The sequence below is a fragment of the Lethenteron reissneri genome, chromosome 70 (assembly GCF_015708825.2).
Source record: "Lethenteron reissneri isolate LAM-NWPU_2019-01 chromosome 70, ASM1570882v1, whole genome shotgun sequence".
Lineage (NCBI taxonomy): Eukaryota > Metazoa > Chordata > Hyperoartia > Petromyzontiformes > Petromyzontidae > Lethenteron > Lethenteron reissneri.
The window spans coordinates 4,429,203-4,451,660 of record NC_083848.1 but is presented as its reverse complement, the minus strand read 5'-3'; the positions used below and the strand labels follow the sequence as shown (position 1 = coordinate 4,451,660).

At 56.3% G+C, this 22,458-nt stretch overlaps 1 protein-coding gene across 1 annotated transcript in view; it reads left to right on the top strand.

The window, feature by feature from the left end:
* The first annotated feature begins 370 nt into the window (after positions 1–370).
* Positions 371–22,458, top strand: part of LOC133361019 (amine oxidase [flavin-containing] A-like) — a 22,620-nt gene continuing 532 nt past the window's right edge. The window contains exons 1-6 of the mRNA XM_061579905.1: positions 371–538; positions 15,847–15,941; positions 17,724–17,861; positions 18,608–18,712; positions 21,870–21,961; positions 22,427–22,454. Coding sequence (XP_061435889.1) covers positions 487–538; positions 15,847–15,941; positions 17,724–17,861; positions 18,608–18,712; positions 21,870–21,961; positions 22,427–22,454 — 510 coding nt within the window. The 5' untranslated portion in view covers positions 371–486. The remainder of the gene's footprint in view (positions 539–15,846; positions 15,942–17,723; positions 17,862–18,607; positions 18,713–21,869; positions 21,962–22,426; positions 22,455–22,458) is intronic.

The window sequence follows — 22,458 nt, the reverse complement described above, 5'->3', positions numbered from 1 at the left end:
GGGAGGGAGAGTGGGAGAGTGTGAGAGGGGAGAGTGTGAGAGGGAGGGAGAGTGGGGAGGGAGGGAGAGTGGGGAGGGTGTGAGAGAGAGGGTGCGTGGGGAGAGTGTGAGAGGGAGGGAGAGTGGGGAGGGAGGGAGAGTGGGGAGGGTGTGAGAGGGAGGGTGCGTGGGGAGAGTGTGAGAGGGAGGGAGAGTGGGGAGGGAGGGAGAGTGGGGAGGGAGGGAGAGTGGGGAGGGAGGGAGAGTGGGGAGGGTGTGAGAGGGAGGGTGCGTGGGGAGAGTGTGAGAGGGAGGGTGCGTGGGGAGGGTGTGAGAGGGAGGGTGCGTGGGGAGAGTGTGAGAGGGAGGGAGAGTGGGAGGGGGGGAGGAGGGGGCAGCTGCCCCTGACGAGAGCCGCGGCGCTCGTGACAGGCGGACGAGGAGCAGACGGCTTCACTCGACACCACCACCACGACTCAGCATCAGCAGCCATTCACCATCCCCATCATGTCAGCTCCCCAGCGCTACGATGTGGTCGTGGTCGGAGCTGGGATCTCTGGTGAGTGACGCTCCCTCACCATCCGCCACCTCACCACCGCCATCTCCTCACCACCAACTCCTGGTCTCTGTGATAGGTGCTCACTAACAGCACTTACCCCAACAGTGCGTGCAGGCTATACGGGGAATCCTTGTATTTTGCGTGTGTCAGAGAGTGTGTGTGTGAGAGGGCGTGTGACGGCGGTGTGTAAGCGATGTGTGTGTGTGTGTGGTGTAAACATTGCAAGCAGAGAGACAAAGGCGGCCGGGCGTGGTGCTGCCCGCCCACCCGCTCGTGTGCCACAGTGCCCGGCCTGCACAGGCGCTGCTGCTGCCGCTCGCTCACCGCCACTTGCCCCACCAGTCTGTCGCAGGCTACACGGGGGATCTTTGTCTGTGTGTGTGGAGCGGTGGTGCAGCGGCTAGCGCTGCGCTTCGCTACGAACACGGCTATCCGAGTTCGATTCCCGCCAACATCAGCGACGATTATCTGAACCAGTCCTGGGCCTCCCCTTGGTCGACTCAGCCTCAAATGAGTACTCGGCGTGGTGCTGCAGCAAGCATCGCCACTGGGGAGACAAAGGCAGTCGGGCGTGGTGCTGGCCACCCACCTCCTCGTGTGTCATCGGTGCTACTCGCTCACAGCACTTGCCCCATCGGTCAGTTAAGGTTATTTGGGGGATCTTTGCTCTGTACGTGTGTGTCGTTGTGAGTTTGGGTTGTGAGTGTGCGGAGCGGTTCGTGCTGATCGCCCGAGTTCGATTCCTGCCCACGGCCACCAGTCCTGGGGCTCCTCTAGGTCAACTCAGCCTCATGTTTAGCTGGTGCGGTGTGGAAAATCGCCACTCGGGAGACAAAGGCGGTTGAGCGTGGTATTGGCTACCAATACCACGTGGCCTTCACAGGTGCTGCTACTCGCTAACAGCGCTCGCCCCAACAGTCTGTTCAGGCTATATGGGGAATCTATTTTTGTGTGCACCTAGCCTGGCACAAGCGCCGCGGTGACGTCACTACCGCTTAGTGGTGAAAGGCGGCTGTTGTTGTGACTGTGTGAGGGATGCAGATACAGCCAATGAGTTCGATGCCTTCTATAACCTCCTTTCCCCAGATCCTCGCTAAAGTGGCCTCTTGGGATAGAGTCATCCTATTGGGTGACTTTAATGCCCGAGTTGGTCATGATGTTGGCAGCTGAGCTGGAGCGATTGGAAGGCATGGGCCAGATCAGCTCAATAACAAGGGTCGGAGGCTGCTAGACTTCTGTGCAGCCCATGGGCTTGTAATCACCAACCACGCTGTTCCGGCATCAGCGCATCCACCACAAATCATGGATGCACGCCGGGTCCAAGCAAGAACATCTGCTGGACTACATAGTGACAGAACAGCATATGCGGGCCCATGTTTTTGACACCAGGACCTACCGTGGAGCTGTCATCTGTCAGATGCGCCTGCTATTCTTCCACTGCGATGGTGGGTGTCCACCTAAGGATCGCATTCAAGCCCACAATGGCCTGGTCTCGGCTAGCTGATGAAAGTTGCGAGCAAGAATTTAATTGTCGCTTCTGGCTGGTGTTGGTATTGTCCCATCCCACCTCCTCCTGATACCGAGGGGACATGGGGGAGGTTCAGGTTTGTGGCTCATGTGGTGGCAATGTCAGCATTGGGGACATGGTCCAGACCTCCTTGGCTGACAACATGAGATGTTCCAGCTGGCTGAGAGAAAGCAACAAACCCACTGCCACGGGTTACAGCATCCCACGTCCGACAATAATCTTTACCGTGGCCTTCGTTCGGAGGTTCGGAAAAACCGTGCGGCGCTGCAAGGATGAGCGGGTTGCCGAGAAGATGGAATTTGCCTCGGTTGCGTGCGATCACAAATCACTCTTTAACTCTGTCAAAAAAAGTATCTTGCAGAGCCACACATATCACCACCCTTCAGGGAAAAACGGTGATCCGCCCCCAGGAACTGGTCTTCAGGTTTGCCGAGCATTTCTGTGAGGTCTTGGGAGGGGGAAATCCCTCAGCCCAGATAACATCATGGGGCAAGGTGGGGATGTGACCCTGCTGGTTCCTGCAGGCCCTCAAATTTAGGAGCAAGTAGCTAATCCCATGTGAGTGGATGGCTGTTGAAGTATGCAGGGCAATCTGGAGTTCCAGCTAAGCGGCAAGCAGATATGACTCATCAAGTGAACTGTTGAGGGAGGGTGGCGTTAATGTGCAGGCTGCCTGTTGTGGCATCATTGCAGCAGCCTGGTCCACAGGATGGATTGGATTCTGCAAGATTGGATGTGGGATGCCCCTGGTGGCCCCCATTTGTGCGAAGGTTGGGGGAGGCGGTGCTCTGATTGCATCTCCACCCGCCATGGTGCCTTTCCATTCTCGAGGCATCCATCTCTCCCGAATGGGAAAACGACCCTCGTGCGCCCTCCGTCATGAAGGTTGCGCTACAGACAACCCCAGCATTTACAGCCCTATCTCTGCCCTCTCCCCGTAATCAAGATATTTGAGAAGATCTTAAAAATCACAAATAGCATCTCAGACCATGCCCTGTTCCATCCGAAGCGATCTGGTGCTCGAGAAAAATAGAGCACAGCTTCAAAACTCTTGACTTGACTTCAACGGTTTCTTCTCCTACTACTATTCATATTTTACGGGTTAAGGCCTCACTGAGCTTTATAGCTCTTTTTTGGAAGTGGCCTGGTCATCACAAATGATTAGCTCAATGGAGCGGCTTATCACGTGGAAATGTATAGCGGCCATATACTTTAAACACATGACCACGGGGAGAGAGACACGCAAACTCCAAATATACAGCAGTTGTCAGGGTTGAGATCGAACCCACGACCTCCTGTATACCAGGCGAGATAGTTAACATCTCCTAGCCACTGCGGCGCCCTGAATCTTGCCGACTCACTGCGCCATCCCATCCCTTGACTCGTCTACAGCGCGTGACAATGTGGGTTATGATGTTGCAACATCCAAAATGTCTACAAACAATGAACTCATCGGACCGATTTCAAATGTTTCTTCCCATCAATAAAGCATCGTCTGACAGGACCCCCCGCCTACTACTTAGAGAGTTCCTCTGGTCTCTCTGTTGCTTGGCCCCATCCTCTTTCCTCTCCACGTCAACACTGTGGGCTTTTCCGACCTGCACTCTGACAATAATGTTACTGCTGACGAACACAGACCTAGATGGCCGCCGATTAAGCACGGTTGGCTACGTACGGTGGTACGAAATAAGTTCAACGTACATACAGAGACCCACAGACACCCTGACCCATAGAGACAGCCATAGACATCCACAGAGACCCACAGATTAGCACGGTTGGCTACGTACGGTGTTGCGAAAAAAGTTCACCATACATACAAAGACCCACAGACACCCAGACCCATAGAGACCCATATAGACACCCATAGAGACCCACAGAGACCCACCGATGAGCCCGATTGGTTACGTACCGTGTTAAAGAAGTTAAACATACATGCATACACAGAAACCCACACACGTCCAGACCCAAAGAGACACCCATAGCGGCCCACAGCGACCCACAGATTCACACTATTGGCTACGTACGGTGGTGCAAAAGAAGTTCAACACATGTACACACAACAGCATCCACAACAGCACTTTAATAATCTTGAAAGTACTTTCCTAAAACTGCTCCTCAATAATAAAAAAGACCGAGGTTATGTTATTCTTCGCCTCCCCCCCCCCCCCCAAAAAAAACCTGTCTCAACCACCCTCCATGCACATTGTGGCTCTGGGACTCACACATCCCTACGAAACTGAAACGCAGAGCTTACTGTACCTGGAGGACAAGTAAAAGGGCTCGCATATTGCACAATGCACAATATACGCTGACTCAGTTATCCCCCCCCCCCCTGCCACATCTACGCCTCTATATAAGGAATGAAACAGGTGGACTTCTCCACAAATCTGGCTGTCGCCTGATGAAGCTGGTTGTAATTACTGGCGAAACGTCGTACTCAGATTGTAAATGTCGTGGCTTTGCTCTCCACCACACCGGTTAGTGCTGTACTAGTGAAGTATTGGAAATGACGGCAGGAACTTCTTGACGGGTAACACACTTTTATTAAATCTTGACGTGTCACAATACAACGTGTGGTCTCTATTCTTTGTACTATACACTCCACTTAACTCGTGTAGACTCTATGCCTCTGGCTACACACAATACACTTGACTCGTGTAGACCCTATGCCTCTGGCTACACACAATACACTTGACTCGTGTAGACCCTATGCCTCTGGCTACACACAATACACTTGACTCGTGTAGACCCTATGCCTCTGGCTACACACAATGCATTCGGCTCGTGTAGACCCTATGCCTATGGCTACACACAATACACTCGCCTCTGGGTTACACAGAGTCCCGGTCCCGTTAGGACAGCGGGACTAGGTACCGCAGGGCCCTATCTCTTCGATCCCCGTCTTCATTCTTCGCTGGTTACATACTGCCCTTACGCCTGTGTGCATCCCCTTTTATAGCCCCTGCTCACGGGAGACGGAGCTGATGCGGACGTCTACGTGAGCATCGCTCCTTAGTTAACCAATCACGACGCGCTCTCTCTACGATCCGTTTTCCCCCAGCGCGTGTTAACACTACTCCACCAATCACACCGCGCTGTCACCTGATCACTCCCTCTCAGCGCGTCACCGGCACACAGCCAATCAGCACCCCGTAACCCACGACCCCGCGCTGACCCCTGATCCTCCACCGTCAGCGCGCGTCACCACATACACAGCCAATCATTACGCGCTGGCATACGATCCCTAATCCCAGCGCGTATCACCACTACATCACCCCCTCTCACATAGCTTGCAGCCGGCCCGGCTGTTAACCAACAACACAACCCAACGTCAACGCAATAAAAAAAAAAAGAACCCCACCCCCCAGTGTGCCCCGTAACGCAACAACGACAACACAACAACAACACTTAAATAAGAAGCAATATACAGCCCGACGAACAACACAATAAAAGCGAACTCCAGAAACCGAACGCGCCAAGTGTCTCTGTGACTAAACGCAGTGACGAGGCGCTCCGGCTGCCTCGACTCCTCACGTGGTAGGTCATAAAAAGTAGCGCGACCTAGCGCGAGTCCGTCTGGCCGGTCCGTCGTATGGGACGGGACGCTGGCGACCGTCCGGTGGCTCCGGCAGCTCTAGACGGCGCGGATCGGGCCTGGAAGGACCGGCCCCGCCGCGAAGATCCGGCCGCCGATGGTCGGCAGCTGTCAGTTCCGAGACACCTGGGAGCGGATCAGGCGGAGACATGTGAGAATCAGGCAAAGACATTTCCCCCTTAGGGTCGTCGGTCACGTCACATGCTCGGCCCTCACGACACAAGGGGAGGCCATGTGGAGGCGAGAACGGTTTCAGTCGGGAGGGGTGGACGTACCAACGGCGTTTTCCCCATTTTATCTGAACGCACTGGGGGCGTGCAACCCGCACGACCTCCACGGGTCCCCGCCATGGCTTCAACAATTTAGGCGACGTAGCCAAAGGTGCCTGAGGGCAATGCAGCCAGGCCCTGTCACCTGGTTCCCAGTTGTGCACGGACACCTTTCGTGCACGCAACCGCTCGTTTGCAATTTGGCGAGCCCGCGAATTAAGCCGTGCGGCCTCCCTCGCCTCTGTCAGCTTATGAATATTAAATTTAATATGCTCTGCCAATTTTGAATTAGTTCGTGGTGCGGGCAGGCCCAGCTGCGTTTCCATGGGCGGGTCGGCCTCCCGACCGTACATCAGATAGAACGGGGAAAATCCCGTAGCTGCATGGGGGGCCATTCTATACGCGGCGAGGACCCCAGGGACCTGCAGGTCCCAATCAACATGTGCCTCACACACCTGCTGGCACAGCATAGAAGTCAATGTCCTGTGGAGTCTCTCCACCATCCCGTCCGTCTGCGGGTGGTACGGGGAGGTACGCACCTTCTTAGTACCCAACAGGTCGCACACCTCTTGCAGTAATTTACTCGAAAAATGTTTCCCTTGGTCGGTCAGCAAGCGTTCGGGAGCCCCCTTGTCCAGGACGTAGCCCTGGACAAAGGCGTCCGTCACAGCCGCCGCCGACTGGTTGGCGAGTGGCCACGCCATAGGCCACCGGGTAAACTATTCGACCCCCACCAACAGGTACTTATTACCTCTAGGCGTGACTGGAAAAGGCCCCAGAATATCGAGTGCAACGAGCTCGTTAGTGCGCGAGACCTGAATAGATTGCAGCGGTGGATTAGCTGCCACAGGCGGTGGTTTCCGTCTGGCGCACTCAACACAACCCTTCAGAATATTCACCACGTCACTCCCCATTCCCGGCCAATAATAGTCACGCTGAAGCAGGGCAAGCGTTTTGTTAACTCCCAAATGCAAGAGGCGTTCGTGTGCGGCCAAGACAACTTTCCCCCTCACAGCAGAAGGCACCACAATCGCGTGCCGCCGAGACAAACTATCCCATCTCATTAACAGGCCTTGCTTAAGTACGTAGGAGCCAGTTCGTTCATGGTCACCTTCGGAACCCCCCGTCCTGCGGCGCAATGCTAGCAGGGAGCTGTCCGCCATTTGGAGACGGCCCCACTCAATCAGCGACAATGAGAGCAGCGAGTCCTGACCCCCTGGGGTAGCAGGAACATCCCCAATTGGTGTGCCCGCGGTCGCAACCAACGCCCCCATACCTTCCGTAACTGGCGGTTTACAGCGCGCCGATCCCGATAAGCACGCACATTTGTGACAAGGCAACAATCGCGACAGAGCATCGGCATTTGTATGTCGCAACCCCTTCCGGTATGTAGTCGTGAACTGATAGTCCTGGAGGACTTCCAACCACCGTGACAATTGGCCCGAGGGCTGGGCGACCCGCAATGAATACTGGAGCGCCGCATGGTCCGTCCGGACCGTAAAGTGACGACCATAGAGATATGGTCTGAATTGTTGTACGAAAAAAACAATGGCAAGCAGCTCGCGACGGGTGACGCAGTAGCGCTGCTCTGCCGGCGACAACACCCTGCTACCATAGGCGACCACCCATTCGACCCCCCCCAACGACTTGGGACAGCACCCTCCCAATGCCCGTGTTGCTAGCATCCGTGTCTAGCAAGAAGGGACTCGCAAAGTCAGGATAGCGCAAGGGCGGGGCACCTACCAAGGCGTACCGGAGGGAGCAGAATGCAGCCTCCTCCTCCGGTCCCCATCGGAACTTCACTCCTTTCGCCGTTAGAGCGTGCAAGGGTTTTGCAATGGTGGCGAAGTGCTCAACGAATCGGCGATAATAAGAAGCAAAACCGATGAAACTGCGCACGTCCGAAACTGACGTGGGCGTCGGCCATGAACTGACACAGTCCGTCTTCGCAGGATCGGTAGAAATCCCCGAAGAGTCGACAATGTGACCCAAGTATCTAACGGATTTACGAAAAAGGTGGCATTTGGCCGGTTTAAACTTTAATTTAGCCGATCGCATTCGCAAGAACACCCCTCTCAATCGCTGGAGGTGTTCTTCAAACGTTTTACTGAAAACAATGACATCGTCAAGGTAAATCAGGCACGTATCCCATTGCAAGCCCGACAAAACCAACTCCATAAGGCGCTGAAACGTCGCAGGAGAGGAGTGAAGTCCCATGGGTAACCGGTTAAACTGAAACAGGCCCCCTGGAGTCCGAAATGCAGTCTTAGGTTTAGACTCTTCGTCGAGTGGCAACTGCCAGAATCCAGATAATAAATCAAGAGTCGAAAAGTATCGCGCACCAGACAATGCATCGAGGGACTCGTCCATCCTGGGGAGCGGATACGCGTCGGCCACAGAGATCTTATTCAGGCGACGGAAATCGACGCAAAATCGCAAGGACCCGTCCTGCTTTTTAACGAGCACAATAGGTGCTCCCCAAGGACTGGAAGAAGGCGAAATAATGTCGGCTTCTAGCATATCGTTAACGGCCGACTGAACATGTTCCTTCTCAGCAGGACTCAGTCGGAAGGGATTTAGCCTGACCGGTGCCGCATCGCCCGTTTCAATGTGGTGGCGTAACAGGTCCGTGCAGCCAATGTCATACTTATGTTTACTGAAGACATCCGAAAATTCAATCAGCAAGCCGCGCAGCGCACCCAACTGTACCGCTGACAAATCGTCAGAGTCCGCGCACAGCGAATCGACCCATTCGAGGTCCTCCTTTGGTTTAACGTTTTGCGTGGGGCTCGAATCAGCCTGCGCAACCAGCCGCTCTTCCGCAGGGACCCGCACCGCGTGAGCTAGCACGGTGCCCTGCTGAATGACGGCCGGCCGCGACCCAGCATTTAAAACCATCACAAACGGATCCCTGTCAGCCCCAACCAAAGTGTGAGCCACTGACAAATCGAGACCTCCAACAGCCCTATTAGAAGGAGCCAAAAGCATGCCTTGTTCCGAGGCCTCCCTCACCCATGGTTTCCGCAACCGGAGGGGAATTAACATTTGTGAACCCGGGGGCACGTGCACGGTCTGTGTTGCTAACGCTTGTATCGTAGCGCACGCCGTCCGAATTTCAGTAGGGTTCGTCAAAAGAGAATTACGGCGACCCGATGGTAGTTCAATGCAACGCTGATCAATGAGAATTTTGATGGGCATTTTTGCCAAAAAATCAGTGCCCAATAGACAAGGAACCGCCAGGGAGGACGAAACGAAAACGGGTCCCGACAATTTGATATCTCCAATGCAAATGGACGCCCTAATCTGACCGATAATGCCCAATGATCCCCCGTTAGCGGCGTAAAATGGCACATCCACCGGAAGTAGCGGACGACATTGTACAGGGAGAATGTTATAAATGAGGTCCGATATAATAGTCGCCGATGCCCCCGTGTCCACTAACACCCTGACCTCGACCCCATCAATAGATCCCGTAACGACGGATGAACCCGCTGAGGCAGCCACCATTCTGTGCCCCAACTCCGACCATTTAATGTCTCCCCGGTCCCGGCCGAACCCCCCTCGCCGAACCGAATCCCCGAACCCTACTCGGCCCTCCTCCGCCGCAACGCGACGGCCCATGCGTGTCGAGTGTGCGGGCCGAGCATGTGAGGTGCCGCGACTTGCCGGGGTTTGTAGGGATGACTTGGGGCCTTGTTCGTCGTCCAGCCGAGGTCCCATGGCGCGCTGACGTGGGGCGCGGCAACCGGAGGCCACGTGGCCCCGGAGGCCGCAGTTATAACACGTGATGACAGTCGTCGGAGATCTCGGTTGCTCCAGCTTGCGGGCCGATCGCAGAGGCGAACGACCCCCCGACCTCCAGTCCCCCGGTCGTCCCGCGATGAACGCCTCCTCTCGTGGGCTGACGACTTGGGGTACCGTGACTACCGGGCCTGGAGCTGAGGCCACGGCAGCGTTGCAGACGACCCCCTGTTTACGTTGAAGGACCTCGTGCGCTTGTATACTCGTAGCGACCCGTAAGGAAGAAATATCGGTCTCGTCGGCCGTGTTGATGGGGACCCCCAGGTCCTGCGCCAACTTGAGCAGCTGCTCCAAAACCATCGCATCTTGGCCCTCCTCGTCCATACGAGGGAACGCGGCGTCGGCGAGAGCCAGCAACGCCGTGCGATAGGCGAGCACGGTCTCCGTGTCCGCCTTCCGTCTTGCATAAAAATGATGGCGACACGCCGAGGGAGGACCGTAGACCTTGGCCATGAGAGCCAGCGCATCCTTGAGCGAGGAGCGGTCCGACCTGCGTGCGGACGTGAAGGCCGCGAGCGCGTTGTCGTCCAGCATGGCAGGCAGTGCCCGCAGTGCCGTAGCGTCGGACCAGGCGGACATCTCCTGATGCGCCAAAAACCTGCGCTGAAATTGGCCCCAGTCCCCGCCTTCCGCCTTGAAGGCTGACAACGTGGGAAGGCGCTGTTGAAAGATGAAGTCGTCCTCCGCCTCGTGGTTCCTCTCCGCCGCCCCGTCGGTGTGTAAGATGGCGGCCCCAGTGGCGGGTGTTTGATGGCGGTCCGCAGCGCGCGTTGGTGACGTAAGCGGGCGCGCTTGGAGAACCGCTGCCACGTGGTGATGGCCGTTCCCGCCAAAAGTCGGCGCAGATGAAATGGCGGGAATCGCCAAGTCATTTTGGCGGGAATCTGCGGGGCGACCCTGTAGAATGTCCGCCGCCGTCCCCGCTCCTCCCGACGAGCTGATCTCCGCCAGGATGGACGCGGCGGCGAGCAGCAGCTCCGCCAGACGGGAGTGCGCCTCGCGGAGCACGGCGTCGGTCCCCCGTCGCTCGTCCGGCGCCGTCGGCGGATCCTGCAGCGTGGGCAATTCCTCGTCCTCACCCCCCGATGCCAGCTGGCCCGAGTCGTCAAGGTTGTCCCCGCGGTCAATCCCGTGGGTCCGACGGGTCTTCCTTGTATCCATGCTTGGAAGACCGTTTCACTTCTGACGCCAGTTGAAGTATTGGAAATGACGGCAGGAACTTCTTGACGGGTAACACACTTTTATTAAATCTTGACGTGTCACAATACAACGTGTGGTCTCTATTCTTTGTACTATACACTCCACTTAACTCGTGTAGACTCTATGCCTCTGGCTACACACAATACACTTGACTCGTGTAGACCCTATGCCTCTGGCTACACACAATACACTTGACTCGTGTAGACCCTATGCCTCTGGCCACACACAATACACTTGACTCGTGTAGACCCTATGCCTCTGGCTACACACAATGCATTCGGCTCGTGTAGACCCTATGCCTATGGCTACACACAATACACTCGCCTCTGGGTTACACAGAGTCCCGGTCCCGTTAGGACAGCGGGACTAGGTACCGCAGGGCCCTATCTCTTCGATCCCTGTCTTCATTCTTCGCTGGTTACATACTGCCCTTACGCCTGTGTGCATCCCCTTTTATAGCCCCTGCTCACGGGAGACGGAGCTGATGCGGACGTCTACGTGAGCATCGCTCCTTAGTTAACCAATCACGACGCGCTCTCTCTACGATCCGTTTTCCCCCAGCGCGTGTTAACACTACTCCACCAATCACACCGCGCTGTCACCTGATCACTCCCTCTCAGCGCGTCACCGGCACACAGCCAATCAGCACCCCGTAACCCACGACCCCGCGCTGACCCCTGATCCTCCACCGTCAGCGCGCGTCACCACATACACAGCCAATCATTACGCGCTGGCATACGATCCCTAATCCCAGCGCGTATCACCACTACACTAGTACACTACACTACTATACACTACACTACTATACACTACACTATACATTACACTATACACTACACACTAGTGCTGTACTAGTGACGAATTGGCCACGTTCTGTTGACGTGACAACCCTTACTAGTTGGCTGTGTCGGGTGGTGGCGGGTTTAACGACACATTTATATATTTATGCGATCTAACCCAAAAAAACCTCTTATTGTTGTTATGGTTTAATCTGGCGCCTGTTGCTCCCACGTTATACATTGGCACTGATTTAAGCGCGAGTTTCGTTCACGACCGTCAAATCGCCACGTTTAGTTCGCGGTCGGAACATCCCGTTTGACGAGGGCCCTGCCCTGCAGTCGATCTCCCTACGACGGCGTCGATGTCCCATGCCGTTGTGTGCTTGCTGCTGCTGCTTTAGCTCCAGTGCGAAATAGCCGGTCAACTGGCTGCATGGGAAACCACCATCCGCATGACAAATTCAAACATGAGCTTAAACTTAACTTAAAGTTCTTGCCAATGATTATTCAGCACCCTCCCCCCTCCCCACGTTGCAGAGGCCCCAATGTGTTTAAGGGCCGAGGGGGCCCTGCACGGACGCCATAGTCTCAGTCCGTCTGCTACAGCAGAGGCTGTACGGGATGTCATCGGGACATGCATCTCTGCTCTATTGACCTGGTGAAAGGAGTATGGTAGCACCAGTCGGCCAGGGCTCTGGGTTGTTGTTCTTCGTGCTTTGACCACGTACTGTGAAGTTCTAGAAGCTTCCCATGGACATGTTATGTATGCTCATGAACTGGTAATTGCTGCTCACTCTCAAAAAGAGTTGGAGACACTGCTGCTGAACCTGGAGCGTGCCACTAAGAGGTGGGGGCCTTACCATCAGCCCCACCAAAACTAAGCGGCTGCCTGGGTAGTTGATGACATAAAACACTCCACTCCCTATGAGTGGTGGGGCAGTGGTGGAGGGAGTGGATACGCTTCTGTACTTCGGCAGTAAGCTTATGACCAGCTCTGGTTTGACAGCAGAAGTCTGTTTGGCCGAATTAGAGGTGGCTAAACTAATGCGGCACGGACTACATGCAAGTGCGCTGGCCAATGACTGGCACCAGCGGTGTCAAGGCGGCTCGTGAAGGACGCTGCCGAGCAGTGCCAGGCTATGTGCACTTTGAGGCGACTGGGCAATTAGACGCAGTCGCTCTGCAACAACAGCGGGGGAGCTTTCCTGGTGCATCTGCCACAGTCATCTCAGCCACGGCACCTGGGTTTGTCCCGTGAGCTCTGACACCTAGCCTGGCACAGACACCTAGCCTGGCACAGCTTTCAATCCATAACACCTGGGTCACTCCCGTGACCTGAAGGTGAAGAGCCTTCCACACGTCACGTGGCCCTGAAGGTGCACCTAGCCTGGCATATGCGCCGCGGTGGCTATTGTTGTTGCCGCTGTTGTGTCGGTGCTAACTGACAGCACTTGCCCCAAGTGCCTTTGCGGGGTACACGGGGGACCTTTGTCTTTGTGTGTCTCCTCCCTGCTTCCCGTTGCCAGGGAAACCCCGCTGGTTGCTATGGCGACAGTGCAGGCTTCCTTCTGCTCGCAGTCACGCCCGTGCCTGTGTGTGTGCGTGTGTGTGTGCGTGTGTGTGTGCGTGTGTGTGTGCGTGTGTGTGTGCGTGTGTGTGCGCGTGCGTGTGTGCGTGCGTGTGTGTGCGCGTGCGTGTGTGTGTGCCTGTGTGTGTGCGTGTGTGTGCGCGTGCGTGTGTGCGTGTGTGTGCGTGTGTGTGTGCGTGTGTGTGTGCGTGTGTGTGCGCGTGCGTGTGTGTGTGCCTGTGTGTGTGCGTGTGTGTGCGCGTGCGTGTGTGTGTGCGTGTGTGTGTGTGCGCGTGTGTGCGCGTGCGTGTGTGTGCGCGTGCGTGTGTGTGCGCGTGCGTGTGTGTGCGCGTGTGTGTGCGCGTGTGTGTGTGTGTGCGTGTGTGTGCGCGTGCGTGTGTGTGTGCGTGTGTGTGTGCGTGTGTGTGCGCGTGCCTGTGTGTGTGCGTGTGTGTGCGCGTGCGTGTGTGTGTGCGTGTGTGTGTGCGTGTGTGTGCGCGTGCCTGTGTGTGTGCGTGTGTGTGTGTGTGCGTGTGTGTGTGTGTGTGCGTGTGTGTGCGCGTGCCTGTGTGTGTGCGCGTGCGTGTGTGTGTGCGTGTGTGTGTGCGTGTGTGTGCGCGTGTGTGTGTGGCGTGTGTGTGTGTGTGCGTGTGTGTGTGCGTGTGTGTGTGTGTGCGTGTGTGTGCGCGTGCGTGTGTGTGTGCGTGTGTGTGCGCGTGCGTGTGTGTGTGCGTGTGTGCGTGTGTGTGTGTGCGTGTGTGTGTGCGTGTGTGTGCGCGTGCGTGTGTGTGTGCGTGTGTGTGCGCGTGCGTGTGTGTGCGTGTGTGTGTGCGTGTGTGTGCGCGTGCGTGTGTGTGTGCGTGTGTGTGCGCGTGCGTGTGTGTGTGCGTGTGTGTGTGCATGTTCGTGTGTGTGCATGTTCGTGTGTGTGTGCATGTTCGTGTGTGCGTGTGTTCGTGCGTGTGTGTGTTCGTGCGTGTGCGTTCGTGTGTGTGCGTGTGTGTGTGCGTGTGTGTGCGTGTGTGTGTGTGCGTGTGTTCGTGCGTGTGTGTGTGTTCGTGCGTGTGTGTGTGTTGGTGTGTGTGTGTGTTCGTGCGTGTGCGTTCGTGTGTGTGTGTGCGTGTGTGTGCGTGTGTGTGTGTGCGTTCGTGTGTGTGTGTGTGCGTGTGTGCGTGTGTGTGTGTGCGTGTGTGTGTGTGCGTGTGCGTTCGTGTGTGTGTGTGTGCGTGTTCGTGTGTGTGTGTGTTCGTGTGTGTGTGTGCGTGTGTGTGTGTGCGTGTGTGCGTGTTCGTGTGTGTGTGTGTTCGTGCGTGTGCGTTCGTGTGTGTGTGTGTGTGCGTGTGTGTGTGTGCGTTCGTGTGTGTGTGTGTGTGCGTGTGTGTGTGTGTGTGCGTGTGTGTGTGTGCGTGTGTGTGTGTGCGTGTATGTGCATGTTCGTTTGTGTGTGCGTGCGCGCGCGTGTTTGTGCGTGTGTATATATAGTGGGGAGCGGTCGTACAACGGTTAACGCACTGCACTACGAACCCGGCGACCTGGGTTCGATTCCCGCTTGCAGCCAACACCAAGTGACGAATATTTGAACCGGTCCTGGGCCTCCCCTAGATCGACTCAGCCTCAAATGAGTATCTGATGTGGTGTGTAAATATCGCCACTGGGGAGACAAAGGCGGCCCGGCGTGATGTTTGCCACTCACCCCCTCGTGTGTCATGCCTTCCTTTATAGGTCTCCGCTAACAGCACTTGGTCTAACAGTCTGATAAAGGCTACACGGAGGATCTTTGTCTTTGTGTGTGCGTGCGTGCCTGTGTGTGCCGCATGCCAAAACAGCTTCTGTTTGGCCGGACAGATGGGGCTAAACGGGCGCGGCACGGGTTAGATAAGAGATGGAGTGATGCGGTACAGGAGGACGTGGAGCTGAGTGGACTTGCCGATGACTGGTACCAGCGGTGTCAAGATCGGCCTCTGTGGAGGAGGCTCGTGGGGGACGCTGCTGGGCAGCTGGAGGCAGTCGCCCTCCAGCAACAACGGAGGGCGGAGGAGCGACGCTCACAACAACTAGCGGAGCGCCGGGTGGCTAAAGCACAGCAAGTTGGCATACGTGGGAGAGAGCACAATTGGTGCATCTGCCAGCCATCTCAATCAGTCAACTCATGACATCTGCTGGGTCTATCCTGTGACCTGCCAACAGCGAGCCTTAGACTCTTTCACGTGACCTAAAAGTGCACCTAGCCTGGCACAAGCGCCTTGGTGATGTCACCACGCATGTGGGCAGTGTGTGGGGGAGCGGTGGCGCTACGAACCCGGGAGAGACCCAGGTTTGATTCCCGCTCACAGCCACCAACGCCAGTGATAGAGATTATGTGACCTGGAACCTACCTGGGCCTCTCATTATCTGAACCCTGCCTTAATTGAGTACGTGGCCACTGGGGAGACAGAGTTTCTAGCCGGGCATGCCACCCACCCCCTCCTGTGCCACAGTGCCGGTAGCCTTCACAGATGCTCGCTATCAGCACTTGCCCCAACACTCTGTTAAGGCTACACGGGGGTCTTTTTGTCTTTGAACGCACCAGGGCTGTACGCTGCGCGCCACCTCGCACACCACGGAGTCAACGTCCTGGTGCTGGAGGCGCGCGACCGCGTCGGGGGTCGAACCTTCACCATCCAGGTGAGGTGGGGGAGGCAGAGGGAGGGAGGGGGACACTTTCACCTGGCTATCGCAAATGACAGCTGCTCGACGGAGTGGCAGCCGATCGTCATCGTCGTCGTGTGGAAATGTATAGCGGCACGGCAAATAGATCGAATAAAACGCACGACGTTGATTCTAAATGTGGAGGGGAAAAACCGGAGGACCTGGAGAAAAATCCACGCGACCACCATGGGAAGAGAGAGAGAGACACGCAAACGCCAAAAAGACAGCAGCAGGCATCGTCAGGGATCGAACTCCCGTCCTCCTGTATACCAGGCGAGGTAGTTAACATCTCCTAGCCACCGTGAGGGGGAGGGGTGGACTTTCACTACTACGTGAAGGGGAAATGGGACGCAGTGGGAGGGGGGAGGGTGTAGAGGTGGACTTTCACCACCACGTGAAGGGGGAGGGAGTGGGAGGGGGGTAAGAGGGGTGGACTTTCACCACCACGTGAAGGGGGAGGGAGTGGGAGGGGGGGTGAACTTTCACCACCACCACCACGTGAAGGGGGGGGGAGTGGGAGGGGGGTAAGAGGGGTGGACTTTCACCACCACGTGAAGGGGGAGGGGGGAGGGGTGGACTTTCACCACCACGTGAAGGGGGAAAGGGACAGAGTGGGAGGGGGAGGGGGGAGGGGTGGACTTTCACCACCACCACGTGAAGGGGGAGGGAGGGGGAGGTGGGGCGGGTGGACTTTCACCACCCTAAAAAGAGTTTGTGTTTCCAGCTGCAAGGCCCCACTGAACTCCATGGAGCTCTTTCTCAGACAAGCGACCTGGCCGCCACAGATGATAGCTTAACGGAGTGGCAGCGTATCATGTTATAGCAGACTCATAGAGCCCCATGGAGACCCACAGAAACCCACACTCAGAGAGACCCATGGAAACCCACAGAAACCCACACTCATAGAGACCCAAAGTGATCCAGTCTCATAGAGCTGCATAGAGACCCACAGAGACCCATAGAGACCCATACTCATAGAGACCCACAGAGACTCATAGAGCCCCACGGAGACCGACAGAAACCCACACTCATAGAGACCCAAAGTGATCCAGTCTCATAGAGCTGCATAAAGACCCACAGCGATCCAAAGAGATCCACAGAAACCCATACTCAGATACCCAAGGAGACCCACAGATATCCACAGACTCATCGAGCCCCATTTAGATACCTACATAGACCCATACGCATAGAGACCGAAACTAAAACGAAACTTGTTTTTATTTTACCAGCTGTAAGGCCCACTGAGTAGCTACGTAGCTGTTCTACAGAAGCGACCCGGACACCACAGATGGTAGATCAACGCAAGTGGCGGCTCGTCGTCATGGTCATCGTGTGCACCTTTGTGGTAGTATAGCCAAATACATTTGAAAGGTGTGATGTCGATTCTAAACGAGGAGGAGAAAAACCCGGACAGCCCGGAGAGAAAATCCATGCAGTGACCACCACGGGGAGAGACAGAAAAAGAGAGACACCACAAACTCCAAAGCATACAGCGGCAGGCATCGTAAGAGTCTGGGATCGAACCCACGACCACCTGCATGCCGGGCGAGGCAGTTAACATCTCGGGGTAGGTGGGGGTGCGAGTGCTCACTCACACCACCACCCAGGATGACAATGCAGACGCCGGCGGCTCCACCGAATCCACACAGGCGCGTCAATGTTATTCCCCCCCCCCCCCCCCCGTTCATTGCATCCGTCCGTTGTTCACTTCCCTCCGCGCTCGTCACCCCACGCAACCCTCCTCCACCCCCTCGCCAGGGCCCCGAGTTCGGCTACGTGGACGTGGGGGGCGCCTACGTGGGGCCCACCCAGGACCGAATCCTGGGCCTGGCGCGCGATCTGGGCGTGCAGACCTACCGCGTGAACGAGCGGGAGCGCCTCCTGTACTACAAGCACGTGCGTGCGTGCGTGTGCCCCCCGGACACACACCAACAGCAGCCAGCCCGTGCCACTCACTCACCCACTTATTTAACAACAACCGCTGTTATTATGTTGCTATGAGGTGCCAATGACAGTGAGTCACTGACCCAGTGAGTCATGAGCACCTTCCTTGTTCCTGGAGGGCGACTGCCCAGTAGCAGCGTCCTCCACAGATGCCGATCTTGACACCTCTGGTTTGGTGGTCATGGGAACATCCACTCAGCTCCACATCCTCCTGTACCGCATCAGTCCATCTCTCCCACAGCCCATTTCACTCACCCACCCACTCACCCACCCACTCAGTCACCCACTCACCCACCCACTCAGTCACCCACTCACCCACCCACTCACCCACCCACTCAGTCACCCACTCACCCACCCACTCACCCACCCACTCAACAACAACAACCGCCGTTCACCACTAAGTGTCGGTGACGTCGCGGCGGCGCTTGAGCCAGGCGAGGTGCACCACTTTTGATTCCACGTGAAGTGTAGTATACTCTAGCTGCTGGCAGGAGGAGGTCAAGGGACAGATCCAGGTGGTGCCATGGGGTTGACTGACTGAGATGGCTGGCAGATGCACCACCACCGTGTCTCACTGTCTCCCTGTGTTTCCACTGTCTCCCTCTGTCTCAATTCGTGTCTTCATGTCCTCCGTATCTCCTCTAAACGCCCCTCCCCCACGCCCCCCTGTGCCCCCCCCCTCCCTCTACCTCCACCAGGGCCGTGCTTCCCCTTTCCGGGGGGCCTTCCCCACGCTCTGGAACCCTTTGGCCATCCTCGACCTCAACAACCTCCTGCGCACGCTGGACCACATGGGGGAGGAGGTGAGAGGGGAACACGTGGTGTGTGTGTGTACAGGTGTGTGTGTGTACACGTGTGTGTACACGTGTGTGTATGTGTGTAAACGTGTGTGTGTGTACGCGTGTTGTGTGCGTGTTGTGTGTGTGTGTGTACGCGTGTGTGTACGCGTGTGTGTACGCGTGTACACGTGTGTGTACGCGTGTGTGTACGCGTGTGTGTACGCGTGTACACGTGTGTGTGTACGCGTGTTGTGTGTGTGTGTACACGTGTGTGTGTACGCATGTTGTGTGTGTGTGTATACGTGTGTGTGTACACATGTGTGTGTACAGGGGTGTGTGTACGCGTGCTGTGTGTGTGTGTACACGTGTGTGTGTGTACGCGTGTTATGTGTACACGTGTGTGTGTGTGTACACGTGTGTGTACACGTGTGTGTATGTGTGTAAACGTGTGTGTATACGTGTGTTGTGTGTGCGTGTTGTGTTTGTGTGTACACGTGTGTGTGTGTATACACGTGTGTGTGTACGCGTGTTGTGTGTGTGTGTGTACACGTGTGTGTGTACGCGTGTTGTGGGTGTGTACACGTGTGTGTACGCGTGTTGTGTGTGTGTACGCGTGTTGTGTGTCTGTACACGTGTGTGTGTGTACGCGTGTTGTGTGTGTGTACACGTGTGTGTGTGTACGCGTGTTGTGTGTGTGTGTACACGTGTGTGTGTACGCGTGTTTTGTGTGTGTACACGTGTGTGTGAGCACGCGTCTTGTGTGTGTATACACATGTGTGTGTACGCGTGTTGTGTGTGTACACGTGTGTGTGTGTGTGTACACGTGTGTGTGTGTACACGTGTGTTGTGTGTGTGTACACGTGTGTGTGTGTGTACGCGTGTTGTGTGTGCGCGTGGGCAGCGGTTGACCGTGGTGGTTCGTGCTGCCCTGCGAACCCGGCGACCCAAGATCGATTTCCACTCACGGCCACCAACATCCAGTTACGATTGTCTGAACCGGTCCTGGGCATCCCCCAGGTCAACTCAACCTCAAATGGATACCTGTTTCGGTGTGCAGCAAACATCGCTAATGGGCAGACAAAGGCGGGCCGGCGGGTCGGCGGGCCGGCGGGCCGGCGGGCGGGCGTGATGCTGGCCACCCACCCTCTCGTGTGCCACAGTTTCAGCCTTCATGGGCGCTGCTGCTACTCGCTACTAGCAGCACTTTCCCCAACAGCCTGTTAGAGGCTATACGGGGAGAGGGGGGGATCTTTGTCTTTGTGTGCGTCGGTAACTCCCAAACCGAGCGCTGTGTTTGGGGCCCGTAGCCAATAACAATCTCGGCTGTTTCCCTCTCATGCCGCTCGCAGCCGCCAGAGTGACTAAACAGGGCGGGGGGGGGGGGGGGTGCGGCTGGTGACACCCTCCACCATCAATCACCACTAAACTAAACACAAATTGTTTTTATTTTACCAGGCATGGCCCCACTGAGCTCTTTATCAGAGGCGACCTGGCTATCACAAATGATAGCTCAACGAAGTGACTCATCATCATCACGTGGAAATGTATAGCAGCCAAATACTCTCTAAACGCATGACGTTGTTTCTAAATGTGGAGGGGGAAAACCGGAGGACCCGGAGAAAATCCACGCGACCAGGGGGAGAGAGACACGCAAACTCCAAATATAAAGCAGGCGTTGGGATCGATTCCACGACTTCCTGTGTATCAGGCGAGGTAGTTAACATCTCCTACCCACCGTGGCGCCCCTACTCAATCACCACCGGAGGCCCCGGGGGAGGGGACAGGTGCCTCTGACGTGTCCTGGCCAAACCCCATTTGGCGGAGCCAGGAGACTGAATCCTTCCTCTCGGAGTTCCTCCGGAAATAGTAAAAAGCCACTGCGAGTGGCCACGTGGAATGTTCGAATGCTCACTACGGAGGAGAGGCTGCCACTCCTACTTTGGCAGCTGGACTGTTACTGCCTGGATCTCTGTGGTATTCAGGAGGTCCGGTGGACTGGCTGTGGCTCCAGTCACCATGAGGTGTGGACAGTCCTCTACTTGGGGCAAGAGATTGCCAAACAACAGGGAGTGACTCTTCTTCTGAACAAAAGAATGAAGGGGGCGTGGGACTGACTGTGGTGGTGAGGTGTGAGAAGCTGTGATTCCCAGGCAACTGTGAGCTTGTTTGCCTGTGGAGGAGAGGTTGCCACTCATTTTTCTGACGTCTACTGCCAATCAGTGGTACCAGGAGGTTCTTGCTGTATGTGCAGCATGTATATGTGTGTATGTGTGTGTAGTGACATCGTTGATGTCACTGTATGGTGCTGGCCTGAGAGGGCCGTGGCGTGCGATGCACCGTCATCACGTACACCCCATGGGCGGGTGTGGTACCAGCCCTAGCGGGGCTTGGCCAGCGTTGGGTTAGCGCGGGCACCACGCATAGCGTGTGGTGAGGGCTCCCACCAGGGGGAGTAGGAGAGTTTCAGCCAAGGGGCAGGGTTGCCCCGGGCCATGGCACTCTGGTTGACCCTGCAGACACGTGATCCGGAGTGTCGACAGAGGGGCCCCCAGGCGGGGGGGGGAGGCTAGTGGGTGATCACGTGTCCGGGGAGAGCTCCCGAGAGGGATCGAGGGGGAGTTAGAACGCTCTAGAAGACAGGCGGGGCCGAGGGCGGAGTGGCCCCAACCCGGTGGGGATATAAGGTGGGTCCCTGAGAGAGACCAGGGTCGCTGCATCCTACAAGCTGGAAGCTCCATGTCCTACAAGCTGTATGCTTTAGAGGCATCAACACGTGGCCAGGACCCGAGTGAGGGTCAGACCCTTCGTAGCTGTAACTCCTCCGTGCAGGGTAGTTAGCTCACTACATGTGTGTAAGGGGAGCGGTAGTGTAGTGGTTCGCTCGCTGCACTACGAGCCCAGCGACCCGAGATAGATACCTGCTTACTGCCAATGCCAGTGATAGCCATTATCTGAGCTGGTTTTGGGCCTCCCCTAGGTCGACTCGGCCTCAAATTAGTACTTGGTAGCGGTGTGTAGTAAAGGGGAGAGAAAGGCGGCCGGGTGGGCGTGGTGGTGGCCACCCACCCACCGCCTCGTTGTGCCACAGTGCCAGCCTTCATAGGCGCTGCTACCCGCTGCTAACAGCCCTTGCCCCTCCAGTCTGTGTGAGGCTATACGGGGGATCTTTGTCTTTGTGCAGATCCCGGCTGATGCCCCCTGGGATGCCCCGCACGCCCTTGAGTGGGATCAGATGAGCATGAAGCAGCTGCTGGACAAACTGTGCTGGACCAAGTATGCTTCACCTGCACACTCACCTTCACCCTCACCGGTACCCTCACCGGTACCCTCACCTGTGAAATCACCTGTATGATCACCTGTACGATCACCTGTATGATCTCACCACCTGCAAACTCGGCTGTACACTTACCTTTACTCTCACCTGCCCGCTCACCTGTGCCTTCACCTGCCCACTCACCTGTACCTGCACCTTTGCACTCACCTGCACTTTTATCTGTACTGTCACCAATATACTCACCTGTACAACCTTCTGTATGATCACCTACACTTGTTCATTCTCCTTACTCTCACCACTCATCAGTACACTCATCTGTACCCTTCCCTGTACACTCACCTGCCCACTCACCTCCACGCTTTCTTGCCCACTTCCCTGCCCACTCAACTGCTTTCTTCACTGCCCACTCACCTGCCTGCTCAGCTGCCTGCTCACCTGTCCACCCCCACCCCTCCAACTGCCAGGGTGACGCGGGACTTTGGCACGCTGTTTGTGA